A 13,657-nucleotide genomic window follows, 5' to 3' on the forward strand; every position below is an offset into this window, starting at 1 on the left:
CTATACACGTTTCCGTAAGACCCTGCCACTAGCAGGCGGGTCTACAACAGTGACAGCTTTTTTACTGGCAGCGGCCGTCTTTTTGGCAGTCGCAGCAGCCGTCGGGCCTTGACTTCGTGCAACCGTCGTTCTTTTGGCAGCGGTGGTGGAGGACGGGGTTGCGGTTCCAGTTCGTTTCGCTGCAGCACCACTTCGTGTCGACTTAACGATTGTCGTTCCCGAGGAAAGATTCGACGATGTCGTGCCCGTGCTCACGGTTCGCTCCTGGCGTGTCGCTGGTCGCGCTGGTGATCGGACACTTGCAGCTGTCGGCTTCGTGGCTGCCTTGGCTGTAGTTTTCTTCGTCTGGGATGCTGCTTTCGTTTTACTTGTCGTCGTAGCCGGAGATACTGTCTTTGTTTCCGTCCGTCTGGCGTTCTCGATCATGGCCTTCAGTGGGCTGGAAGGCTTCAACGGAGACGCTGGTCTGGACAAGTACGACGTTTGTTGCTGTGGTTTACTCGGCGAGGTAATCAGCGGGGATTGATGATAGGTTCGTGAATTGGAGGACTTTGGAGAGAGAATCTTGGCTTCAGCATCACGAAGGACCTGAGAGACAGCACGCGATTGACCAGCGGCAACGTTTGGGTTACCACGCTTCTTCGGGTTATCGAGAGGAATATGGACATCTGTGGGTACTGGGGCATTCTCCTTGTCTGAAAACAAGCCATCATCACTAGCGACCAGTCAGAATGTTGACAGAACGATGAGAAAAGGCAGGCCATACCTGGCGCGCTTGAGACGACGGGATTGTGTCTTGACAGATGTAGGAGCTGCAGAGGATGCGCTTTGACCTTCCACATCCCTGGATATCGTTGTGGTGGGAACAGGCTTGGCAATCTTTGAAGGAAGGGCCGGTTTCTTGAACGTTTGTACTGCCTCCTCCGGTCGTGCAGCCGCATTGTACTTCTCCAACAATTCGCCCATGGTGACCTTTCGCAGAGCAACAGGAATACGATTCACGCGTCGTTCAATCCGCGCTCGAAGGTCCTGTGCCTGGAGAGCGTATTGCGCCCGCAGTTTGCGAGCTCGTTCAGTAACTGGCTTGAGTCAGCATGCTCAATCAAGGGATGCCATCGCGTCTGTTGTAGTGGTGGGCGGCACAATCTTACTTTCCAATTGTAGGTTGTCAATGAGAGCCTGCTTCTGACTCTGAGTGATCTTCAATTTCTTCCTGGCAGGACTGCCGGTGGGTGTTGCGGACGGATCCTCATTGTGGGAGTCGCGTTCAGGCTCGGGGGTCTTGCGTTTCCCCAACAAGAGAGAAGTCATTGTGCTCGAAATGGCGAAAGTGCGAAATCTCAGACGTGTCTTAAATTACTGCCGGACAGAAAGATCTGTAGATTCTTTACTAAAGGTGGCGGAGGCAAAGTCGCGTGGAGAGCAAAGTGCAGCGCGTTTGGAGATGATGCAGCGGGAGTTCGGGAGACAAGGGCGGGAGTAAACAATTGGAAGCGGAGTGGCCGCTAATCGTAGTTAGTGCGGGTTGCGGGCGGTGTGCCGAGCTCGACCCTCTCTAACAACAGCATCATTCATCATCGGCGTCTGTCCCAATATTAATACAACAGCTTCATCCCCACGCAGCTTATCCTCGTGCTTTCCCTTTCACGAAGTCCCTTCTCGTCTCCTCACGTCCTACGAGGGTTGTTCGCGGTCTTTCTCAGTTCCCTTTCGCAGAGCTCACCGCTCTGATCGACTGCCAAGATGGTGCTGGAGGCGACTATGATCATGTCCGTTCTGCTCACCCTCGTCATATTACAAAGAGAAACTGATTATCTGCAGTGTGGACAACAGCGAACCTAGCAGAAATGGCGACTATGCGTAAGTGGTAGTGTGCCATGTTGAGATAGCCGTTATTTAACCTCTTCCAGTTCAACACGATGGCAAGCGCAGATCGATGCAGTGAGCGTGATCCATAGCGCCAAGATGCGAGCACACCCGCAGTCCGCTGTTGGCCTGATGAGCATGGGTGGAAATGGACCCGAGGTCCTCTCGACGTTCACATCGGACTTTGGTAAGATCCTGTCGGGACTGCACCGAACGAAGATCCATGGCACCTCGCATCTTGCCTCGAGCATACAGGTTGCTGGTGTAAGTGTTTACAAAGCTTCGCGTTACGTAGACTCCGCGCTGACAATGTCTGGACCAGTTGGCTTTGAAACATCGCTCGGAGAAGTCCCAGAGACAACGAATCATCGTGTTCACATGCGCCCCCATTGCCGAAGACGAAAAGGCACTGGTCAAGCTGGCCAAGAAGATGAAGAAAAACAACGTATCAATCGATGTCATCGCTTTCGGCGACCTGGACTCTGACACGACCAAGAAGTTGGAGGCGTTTGTCGAGAATGTCAAGGGTGGAGACGGCTCGCACCTGGCCATCATCCCGCCTGGGCCAAACCTGCTCAGTGAGGAGCTGCAGGCCACACCTATTCTGGGTGGCGAGGCTGGTCTCGGTGTTGGCGCTGCCGGCGAGGAGGGCGGCGAAGCGTTCGGCTTTGAAGATGCGGCAGAGAACGATCCGGAATTGGCGTTCGCACTGCGGTTATCCCTCGAGGAGGAGAGAAACCGACAGGAGAAGGAGAGGCGGGAGCGCGAGGAGCAGGAACGCAAGGCTGCCTTGGAAAAGATTCCGGAGGAAGGAGGCGAGTCCCAACAGAAGGAAAACGGAGAGTCCTCCAAGGACAAGGGTCATGATGGAGATAAGATGGATACGGCATAGGGACAGGATTCACAGGAATATGATTGATCGTTTTGATTCTCTTTATCTCGGAAATGACTTATCAATGCACAGCCGGCGGGGGGTTTTTTTTAATTACTGTATAACTTTGCGGGATGCTTTACTATGAGCTATGGCTGATAGATTGGTTTATCGAAGGTCTACAGCAGAAGATCCCTAGAAATTCGGCAAGTTTTCTATTTATTTCTTCTGTACAGATTTTGCCAGTACAAAGGCCTAAAGTCAGAATTCCGCTGTGCCCGAATCCATAATCAATCCAAAAGATGTCGTATCAAGCATCATCACCATAATAATCATCATAACCCCCTGGCAAGTTGGATTTTATGTCCTCCCCCTCAACCACGTCCCCAGGTGCCGATCGAACGCTTCACATCGCACCGGCATTTCCAGCTGGTAGAAGGGATTCTTCATCACGTAGTCGGCATAGAGCTCGTACACCTTGCGCATCACAACGTCGACATTGGGCATCAGCGGATCCGTGAAGAGGAGGAACTTGGTGCCCGTGAGGGTTTGGAAGCAGGTGAGGCGGAACCGGTCGGTTTCGAGAACCTCGATTCCGGTCTTGGGCAAGCCTGGGTTCGGGAGAGACCACGACTGGGTGGGTGTCGATGTCCCCGAGGCATTACTGGCAGGGACGGAGGAGGGGATCTGAGGGGTTAAGGAGCGGGTGATGGCGTGGACACTGGATACAGCAACCGATAGGTTAGTACGACGAAAGATATCCAAGAGAAAGCAGGTAAAGAAATTAAGTATATGACGACTTACCCATGAAACGTCCCCGCCAGCACCAGGTAGTCGTTCGTCGAGAGCTTCTGCAGGCCAGCCTGGAATTCCCGTTGGTAGATAAGCCCTCCGGCCTTGTTGATGATGATCAGCGAGTAGACGACCCTGGAGCGTAATCACAATATCATCAGTTTCTTTATTCAAGAGATGACCTCGGAGGTTATGTGTCAACATACATTGCTGATACGACGCGACTGGGTCTGTCGTCAATTAGACAAAATACCCCTTGTCTTGTCGCTCATATGAAGATAGATGCTATCGTAGTTGCAGCATCACTTTTCGCTCCTCTCGCGAACACACTCTCTGTCTGTTTCCCCCTCTGTCACTCTCAGTCCCGCCTTTCAGGAGGAAAAGCCACAGGTAGCCAAGCTACAGGGGGGAGAATCTCAGTTGCTCGCTGGCTTTTTTCTTTCCTTTGCCAGTAAGTTGTCCTCGCGCAGTGGTCCGTGGAGATATGCAAAGCTCAGTTCAGCTCATAGCTGGCGACGTTGAGTGAAGATGGTGTCTTGGACCTAGGTCTTGGGAGCTTTCCCCGTGGATCCTCGAATGATGGTTGCGGTCCGTCTACTCCGTAATTCCTGACTGACATGGATCTTGGCCGGGGCGTCTAAATTGCACCTGCCCGCGGCAAAACGTTAGGACGCTAGCTGCTATTAACCAATAAGATGTTGTTTATTGGGACTAGCGGGTCATTTTTAGAGGCACATACTATGGCACTGTACTCTGTAGTCCAGAGTACAGAGTACCTGGAGCCATTCCATCAGCCGTGAAATCTTGTTATTTACATACATCAATGCTGACAGATGGATAGGGATATGAGCTCACGAAGGGGAAAGCCAATGCATCAAATCACTATCTCAATTCTTCTCAAAAGTGAGATCAATCTTGGGCGTTCAGCTTCCATTCATGGATCGTGTTTACTATACCTAAAGTATATTCCTCATATCCTAGAGCAAGCACATGTTTGTCTATTATTATAACGTTTTGATAGGACAGATATCCTTCAAAAGGATTATCCTGTATGGGCTGTTCAGAAGTTCCAAAAAAATTCCCTAAAACGGTCGAAAAGGAAAACATGGAAACGAGACTATCACTGTCATCACTGCTCAAGAGGGAGTGCCACCAAGATCCAAAGCTAGAATAACTGCATAGAGAAATTTTTGTCGCAAGTAATGTACCTGTTCGATCTGTTATCGAAATCCTTCTTGAGAGTTGAGTTGCATCTGGGATAGTATTGCCGATCAACGAATAACGATAGCGACAACAGCTTGTCGTAGACTCGTATCAAAGACCCTTTCAAAAGATTGGCCGCTCAGAGATCCAATGCTAGGGGATAATATTCTGAATGCATTCCGCGGCGACATTCTGCAACTGCCTCCTTCGTCCTAGTGAATGGATTGGTTTCCTCGGTGTACGGAGTACTCCGTAGATGTCTTCCCACGCGGTATCCAACTTTGGCAATAGACATTCGATCGGGTTACCGGTTTCATGACTATGCCATTGCAGCAACTATCGAATCGTGGGGATCTATGGAGTAGATCGGAAATCGTCCCTGGGATGTGGCTTCGAATGAGACGAACTAGATGACTGCCCTAAGAACATGCTCATTTAGACCCAGAAAATGCCAAATCCCTGCAACTAGTTGCAAATGTGGAGGGTCAAGGATTCGAATACGTAGGGACTTTGGGCAACCGAAGGACTCAACTAATTGGACGTTCCACTGACTGTCAGTCTGCGCCTCGCGGCCTCACTACCCTGTACCCGGGCAAGGGCTCCACTTCTGACAGTGACAGGATGTGGATTCTAATTCTGAGCATTATTTTAGCTCCAGAGCGCAGAGTACGGATTCGTATTCCGGAGGATGCCAAGGAACCCTTTTAGTTGATAGTTATGAATGGCGAACGTCGGGGATTTGGTTTTGGGGCGCTCTTCGCCCAAGTCATGCAAGCCCATATGCTAGATTGGGTACGGCATCTTGAGATAATGGCGCATACAAATCCTGTGCCGCTGAAGCTAGAATCTCACTGCATGGGGGTTAATCTGGATCGATTGGATGAGAGGTTGTTGAATGTGAAATGATGGATGCGGGCAACGCGTCAGTTGCGGAGCGACTGCAGTTTTAGTCAAGACTGACTCCTTCCACCAATACTGTCCAAGACAACTGCAGACGCAGACGATGCCACCCGAGTCCCGACATACAGGGCCCAGAAAATGAACCGCTACCTTGGCTCACCCCAGGCGGAGAGAAGAATTTATGATGTTCGTATTCAAAGATGGCACAACTGACTACCAACCAGGATAGTTGTCTGTATACGGAGTACCTTCAGAGCACTAACTAACGCCCGCCTGTGCATCGCCAACATCCCGTCACCCACCACTCAAAAAACCATCAACCATCAAAGGAGGTGTATGCCTATCTGCTAGGGGGTCTTGGGCCAACTCCTTCAGCTGCTCCACGTTGGTCAAGGGCGCAGCGGCTAACGAGGCAAAACGGGCAAAGCATCGGACGCTCTGCCAGGCTGTCACCAACCCTGCCACTCAGAAGAAGCAAAGAAGGGTTCTCCTGAGAAGTGACCGGTCAAGTTTCAACTGGGCACAGTCCCTATAATTCTACATTTCTACTAGCCCAATCGAGTCCCGATAAGGATGACAGGAAGCCACTGGCGACGCCACAATTCAACCAAAGATGCCGATCGTCTGGTCTCGCGGATTGCTGCCAGCGCCAGTGGTGCAAGTCGTTGCCTAGTCAAGCGTGGCAGCCATCTCACTGACAAATTGGCTGCAGATTCTGCCCGGTCCGGAACATTCTTCGAGGCAGAATCGCGTCTTTCCCCATCGATCAACGCAACCTTAGCTACGGATCGTCTCCTCTTTTCGAATTGCGTTAATCCAGGGTTTAGGGCGCGGCAGTCGATCTCCACCTTGCTCAGATCGACGATGGTTCTATCTGTGATTTTCACCAAGTCTGCGATGCTCAAATTTGGCAAAAATAGCAAGGCATCTAACTAACATAGTTCTACCGGGGTCAGACGGAGGACGGAAGCAGATTACGGAGAAGTCTGCAGCACCGCCAAACTAGGAATATTCCACCTTTATCCCTGTCCGGAGTACCCGCGACTTTTCCGATCGAGAACATTGGTAGGGGATGGTTGTCACATCTGTCATGTCGGGACTTGAGACTTAGGTCAGAATTGACTTTTTTCGTGGCGGTTAGTCATCTCTTCTCCGCAGACTCAAGCATCGCAGTCTTCTATCCACCACGAGCTCGCGTGCCGCGGGTGATCCATATCCCTGGAGGCGGGCGATGAGTACAGCAAAGAGCAGCCGGGGTGCACCGCACGAAGCAACGCCCGACTGGTCTGCGCCACTAAGCGCATATAGGGTGAACGCCACGTTCCCCGGGCAAAGAATGAATGGCGAACAAGGATGGGAAATCTGCAGGGAGGGTAGATGGAGAAACCGGGTAGACTCTCCAGTGACCACTCACAGGAACGGTCAGACCATCCCCAAGGGCATCCAGAACACGCTGGACTGGCTGTAGCCTGTGGAACGAAAGTATTCATTCGCAAGAGTGTCTCGAGCCCTGTACTCCATCAACCCTGGTCTGCCGTAGGCGCTGGACTGCTGATCATCATGAAACTGCACCACAGAGCCCGTCTTCGGTTCGCTTACGCTCGCCCTGAGTTGCAAGTTGCAACTTTCATACAATGCGGCTGAGGAGACTGTGGTCACTTGTCTTGGTTGTGAGTGTCCGCGGACTGTCTCGACTATCGCAAGACCGACTTCAAAATGGGACACACCATCGGGTGGCCCGCAGTTCTTTTACAGTCTAAGCGCCGCACTACTCCGAGAAAGCAGATGACATTTTAGGCCGAGCAAATCTGTTGTCGGCGTCGTGTGGTCCTCAGTGATGACTGATGAGCATGACGGTATACAATATGCAGGGGCCTGCAGTGCCCTGTTAGGTTCCCATCCCTGACCCTAGGATCGTTAGTCACGACTCACTTGGCGCTCGCCAGTGGACTACGGCCTTCGATGCGGCTCAAAAGAGTGGAAGATTTCCGATCTCCTGCCAATGGCGGCCCATCCAACATCAACCCAATAGTTCCTCTTGCCTAAAATAAATGCTATAGTAGTGCATGGCTGCATAGCTCGCCAGCAGGGTGGTCGACTATGGTGGGAACAAATATTCCTGCAACTATTCCTGTCTTGTCCAAAGCGTTTGTCGCGCATGGACAAATGGCTGGTATATTAATGGGGCATCTTAGCTCTACAGATGCCGTTGACAGTTCACGAGCGTCGCGTTTCTTTTCTTGTCTCCACGGCGGAATCGCGCCAGCTTTTTTATGTCCACCGTACACCAGAACACTTATTCCCATCCCTGAAAGCAGTATTGGGACACGAATCCATTCAGGCTCCTTCATGTGAATGAAAATCATGGACCCAACGTATTTCCCATCATTCCTGGATGTTCCCCGAGTTGATGATGGCAACATGATGCATCCTATGGGACTAGACATGGCAGTTCATTCTCTATTCACGGACCAACTTCCCAATGAAACGGAGGCCATTTCCTGTCCAGTCGCCACGCAGCGAACTACCCAACTACAGCTCCACCTCTCAATGATGGAGAAATCTGCTAAAGGCTTTTGTTGTCCTTCGTACCCCGTTCTGGATGCGGACCGTGGATCTACGTACCATGCTGGAGGCCTATCAGGAACGGAATTGGATGTCTACCCCCAGACACCTCTAAACGAAAGATACTCATCTCCCAGTGGCCCTTCTGGTGGTGATTTCTCATCCAACACGGAGAGCGATCGCTCCCCGAGTCCGCGACTGGCATGCTATTCATTCGAATGCTTTGGTCCTTTGCCATACGGCAGTAGACACGCCTTGTATTGGCCGATGGAGTATGGCCAATATGACCCCGACGAGAGTTCAGTGGCTCTAAGGGAGGTTCAACATTATCCAGGTGAGCTGACAACCATGATGATAGATAATAGACATGAAGGGAGAAGGGACCAGAGTCAGCGGATTACATTTTTTCAAATAGAAAAAGGATTAACAAGCAATCCCTCTATCTTAAGTGCTGACAAGGCATAGACGTTGTACCAGAGTTCGAAGTCGAAACTGAGACACTCGGACAGAAAGCGGTTGCACACATATATCAGCCTGGTTCGTTTTCGTACCACAACGAAGCCGACGGAACGGTCGACCCTGACATGGACGTTGATGCGGAGGCTGATGACGAGACCTCCTTCAACGACACGACGGATAGCGATCCCATATATGCGACCTCTGCGATGCAACCAAAAGGCGTTACGTCACGCTCCCGTCCAAAGAGAGTTACGAGAAATGTTTTGAAGCGTGTCGGCAAGCGCGGTCTTCGACGAAACACGGCGAGCAAGACCAGCTCTAAGTCTGGGTCCAAGGACGGGGGCGCCGGTCGACAGTTTGTCTGCAGCTTCCGTCACTATGGATGCCAAAGCACATTCACATCAAAAAACGAGTGGAAACGCCATGTCGCGTCCCAGCATCTCCAGCTGGGATTCTATCGGTGTGATCTTGGGCTCTGTAATGTCTCACAGCCGGATGGCAATCACAGCGGTAACGGGAACCGCCACCCCAATGACTTCAACCGTAAAGATCTCTTCACCCAGCACCTGCGACGGATGCATTCCCCTTGGTCGGGGAAGCAGGCGCCCGAGAAAGAGAAATATAACGAGTTCGAGATCAGTCTCGAGGAGATTCGACAGCGATGTTGGCAGACACAGCGCCAGCCGCCTCAGCGAAGTCGATGTGGGTTCTGCGGTCGGCTCTTCGAGGGGCCGCAGAGCTGGGAAGAGCGGATGGAGCATGTTGGGAAACACTACGAGCAGAGAGACGTGCAGCCAGAGGCAGAGGATCCGGATCTGCGAGAGTGGGCGATCCAGGAAGGGATCATCTGCCAGGACGGATCAAAGGGGTTGATACTGTCGAGTCTCGCCAAGGTGGACAGGAGTAGACGTGACGCCTGATACATCCTTTTCCCTTTTCCTTTTTACTTTTCCCCCCCTTTCGTCATGATACCACGCCTTTAATATACGTTCTTGGTTTATTTTCGTTTGCGTTTGAATCCCCCCTTTTTCTTTCTTCCATCTCTTCCCATAAACTTCCAACTTCCTTTGCTTCCTTCTTTGCTTTTTTCCTCTTTTCTTTTCTAACCAAAGAGAAAGATGGCATCCATTTGAATGTGACGTGGCATGAATCGGACATGATGTGTGTGTGAAAGAGTCCTTTTTTTTTTCTTATCTATCTATAATGTATGAGACAAATATGCTGTTATTCTTGTCTGGTCGTGTCGTCGTTCGCATGATTTGGGATATGGTCATGTCTGTCTGGAAGATTGGTCGAAATGGGTATATGGATACAGGATGGATGGAACAGGTTTGCTTGACAAGGAATTTCGAATGGAAGACAGGAAATTTTTCTTGGAAAAAAAATATTCTCATTCTTACCACGGACGAGTACGGGGTACTCCGTATGATAGATTGCCTTGCCTTGCCTTGCCATTCTTGATTGATTAACCCTGATGACTGTCGGTAGCATGATGAATTATTCAAATAAATAAAGAATTGACGTTGAACCCATTGAACCACGACGCTCTGCTCTGCTCAGCTCAGACAATCCGAGATCGTCTGAATTCGTCGAACCGAATCATAAATCATCCATAATCGTCCATCATCTATTATATTGATTGGGGCCCAGGAAAGAGATAGGGCTTGTCAGAATGTAACGTACAGTAGAATATGCACTCTTTTTTCCAAGGTTCTTCTTCTGTCCACCTGAAGGATTGATATCTCGTCTATTCGTACTGTACGTAGTCTTTTATATATTGTATAATAAGCTCAGGGATCACCAGAGCCCAGTTTTATGTCTTCTCTCTCTCTCTTAACACCAGCCATGCTATGTATTTGAAGTGTTACACATAGTCAAGGTCAACTGATGTAGTCAGTCAATGTCTCCATATCCCCGTGTCTCCATTCCATTCGAACACTCTCCTTCTTATAGTATATTAGTATAATACTAAAAAAAGAGAGCCAGAGAATCAATTAGTAGGCTATATATTCGCCATCTTTTGATTCTGGACGTAGACCGGATAACCTTAATGACCACTATTACCTGCTTTCTAGATCGCTCCGGCCACCGGTTACAATTTCAAACTGTATGTATGTATGTTCTGAGTTGAGTCGAGTCGAGATTGATGCTTGGCTGTGTTGTGTGTCTGTCTGTTTGTCTTGTCAGCGCCTACAGTAGGAGTCCTAGCCTAGGCGGAAGTGCTCTCAGTCTCACCCGTGAAGCAGATACCCGAAATTGATCTTTTGGGTTAAAATTCAGTTTATCTTTCTCACTCTCTTCATCTCTTCCCTAATCATCACTGTCCCCTCATGTTATGTATGGTAGGAGTCCTATTAGCTCTAATAGTTCCATAGTTCTAGTCAAAATTCAGTCATCTTAATGTCCTTTTTCTTGGTAACACCTGTCTACCTAATCGATGGATGGATGGATGGATGACTGAGGATTAATTATTCCAGCCGTTGAGTACAGAGTAGTATATTATCTAATCTATTCCATGATCTTTCTGTAAAGGGTAAAAAAAAAAGACTATAAATATCACGACATGAACCTTCGACCCAAGAGGTGAGATAGACATTATCTAGTAACTACAGATGGCCTCTATCCAGAATAAACAACAGAATAAATAATGTAGTATACTGTACACATGTTTCCTTTTTTACTCATGCAGCAGCCGCCATGTCGATCTTCTTCCCCTTGACAGAATTCCACGGCACGCACGCCGCGCCGATGATCGACAGACAGGCCATCGCCACCGAGACGTAAAAGGTCTGCGTCACCGCCTTGTTGTACGCCGTCAGCACGGCCGGCAGGAACTGCTGCGGGATCAGGGTCTGGATCTCGGTCGCGCCCGTGTTGACCACCATGGCCGGGTTCAGGCCCGCGATGTGCGCCGCCGCCACGTTCGACACCAGTTTGTTCTCGAAGACGTTCTGGCCGACGGAGATGAAGAGCGCGCCGCCGAGCGTCTGCGAGAACATCATGATCGCCGTCCCGATGGGGACGTCCGGGCCCGGCAGGGACGCCTGGATCGCCACCATGCTCTGCTGCATGCCTAGCCCGATCCCAGCCCCGAAGAGGACCTGATAGCCGATCCACTCGGAGTGGCCCGTGTCGACCTTGAACGTGGACAGCATGGCGGCGCCGACACTCATGAGCACAGACGATGCAAGCATGAACGGGGTGTAGTAGCCGACGATGGTCACGGTGCCGCCCGCAATCATCGACATGATCACTAGAGTCAGGATCATCGGCAGATTCATAATGCCCGACTTGACGGCCGAAGCGCCTTTGATCGCTTGGAACCAGATGGGCAGCTAGAACAGCGTCAGCAACGATATACCTCAAAATATAGACTGGAAGAGGAGACTTACGTAAAACACCATCACGAAGAACGCCGCGCCCAAAAACGCCGAGAACATGGAACATGCCCAGACGTTCCGGTTCTTAAACACCCGCGGCGGCACCGTCGCTCTCTCCTGCTTCCAGATCTGCACCCCGACAAATGCAATGATCAAGACGCCAAAGAGCACGAATAGCGCAATGATGCGCCCGTTGTTCCACGCGTACGTCGTCCCTCCCCACTGCAAGGCCAGCAGCAAGCAGACCACTCCTGGGATGAACACGACCGCACCCTCGAGATCCAACAGACGGATTTTCTGGATGAAGGTCAGGTCGTCCTTGGTCTGTTTGCCAGGAGGCTTGAAGAAAATGATGATGAAGATTGCCGTCACCGCTCCAAAGGGAAGGTTAATATAGAAACACCACCGCCAGGAGACATGATCAGTGAATGCACCACCCATGCTGCAAGAGTGGTCAGTGTTGATGTCAGAGATACCTGCAGGGCAAGTACTTACAGAGGTCCAGCCACCGAAGCAATGCCGTACATCCCCCCAATCATACCCATGTATGTGGGACGCGAGCGCAGAGGAACAGTCCGGCTGATGATCAGCATCGCACCGGAAAATATACCAGCCGCACCCAGACCCGCGACGGCCCGTCCAAGAATCAGCCCGACAGAGGTCGGCGTAATACCGCACACGAAGGAGCCGAGCTCGAAGAGGAACAGCGCGCCGAGGTAGGTCCATTTGAGGGAGTAGAAGGTGTACAGTTTGCCGAAGATCAGCTGCACGGAGCAGGTCGTGAGCAGGTAGGCGGCACCGTACCAGCCCACATCGTCGAGTGCCTTGAATTGGTCGGTAATTCGGGGAATCGCGGTTGCGATGATGGTGTTGTCCTGGATCAGTCAAAAGAATCATATGTCAGCAATCGATCATCCTGACCCAACAAACAGATTCGTCGGACCCTACCAAAGCAACGCAGAACACGGACAGACACAGCGCGATGGTGATCAGCGCCAGTCGCCAGCTTGCGGGGTATTGATTCTCGTCCTCTTCTTCTCCATCTTGCTGCTGGCTTTGCGACGGGGTCGTCTCTTTTGTTTCCGTCGTCGGGACGGCGTCCCTGGCTGGCTCGTCCACGACGAGTTCTTTCTCCGCGACAGAGTTGGACTGGGTAGCCGGCATGGTGGTTGTGTCTGCCGGGGTTCTCTTTTCAAAGGTAGAGTCGACAGAGGACACCTCTGTCGAACCGTCCAACGTGACCATGGCGATGAGCTTAGCAGTGGAAGTTGGCTGCAAGCGCCTTTGGGTCTTCACATGGCAATATAAAAGAAAAACCTGGCTATAAAAGCCACGCAGATACCCTTGCTGCCTAGTCGATCCTATCTTACTCCGTACACCGTCCTCGTGCTCCGTCCTCCGTACAAGAAACTTCGGTAGAAAAGTCCAGAATTTGGCTCGGCGCTGTTGATACGGACGAATTCGTCCGGGCGGGAAGCGGAGCCACTGGCATTCAAGCAATAAACCATTCAGAATAAGCGACGTTTCAGTTGGCTAACTTGGCTGCGATTCTAGGCGCCGGTCGGCGGGTCTTCCGTCATTTCGGTTCTCCATCATCCAGCGTTGGAGTCTATCTCTGTGG

The 13,657-nt window shown here is 51.0% G+C and overlaps 4 protein-coding genes across 4 annotated transcripts; 2 read left to right on the plus strand and 2 right to left on the minus strand.

The window, feature by feature from the left end:
- On the minus strand, nt 1–1,311 carry VTN77DRAFT_6338 (uncharacterized protein; the record flags this gene model as incomplete). The annotated part of the gene is made up of 3 exons (XM_069422605.1): nt 1–715; nt 767–1,079; nt 1,152–1,311. The coding sequence occupies 3 exons, from the start codon at nt 1,309–1,311 to the stop codon at nt 1–3; spliced, it is 1,188 nt and encodes a 395-aa protein (XP_069276151.1).
- Nucleotides 1,312–1,743: 432 nt separating this feature from the next.
- On the plus strand, nt 1,744–2,758 carry VTN77DRAFT_6339 (uncharacterized protein; the record flags this gene model as incomplete). Its single annotated transcript, XM_069422606.1, has 4 exons — nt 1,744–1,769; nt 1,822–1,860; nt 1,911–2,130; nt 2,189–2,758. 4 exons carry the CDS (start codon nt 1,744–1,746, stop codon nt 2,756–2,758), a joined length of 855 nt encoding a protein of 284 aa, XP_069276152.1.
- A 5,229-nt stretch (nt 2,759–7,987) lies between these two features.
- On the plus strand, nt 7,988–9,576 carry VTN77DRAFT_6340 (uncharacterized protein; the record flags this gene model as incomplete). Its single annotated transcript, XM_069422608.1, has 2 exons — nt 7,988–8,531; nt 8,663–9,576. 2 exons carry the CDS (start codon nt 7,988–7,990, stop codon nt 9,574–9,576), a joined length of 1,458 nt encoding a protein of 485 aa, XP_069276153.1.
- Nucleotides 9,577–11,337: 1,761 nt separating this feature from the next.
- Nucleotides 11,338–13,200, minus strand: VTN77DRAFT_6341 (uncharacterized protein; the record flags this gene model as incomplete). The annotated part of the gene is made up of 4 exons (XM_069422609.1): nt 11,338–11,991; nt 12,049–12,478; nt 12,532–12,911; nt 12,985–13,200. 4 exons carry the CDS (start codon nt 13,198–13,200, stop codon nt 11,338–11,340), a joined length of 1,680 nt encoding a protein of 559 aa, XP_069276154.1.
- Nucleotides 13,201–13,657: the final 457 nt, after the last annotated feature.

This window comes from Rasamsonia byssochlamydoides (genome assembly GCF_041956645.1).
Source record: "Rasamsonia byssochlamydoides strain NRRL 3658 unplaced genomic scaffold VTN77scaffold_49, whole genome shotgun sequence".
Taxonomy (NCBI): Eukaryota; Fungi; Ascomycota; class Eurotiomycetes; order Eurotiales; family Trichocomaceae; genus Rasamsonia; species Rasamsonia byssochlamydoides.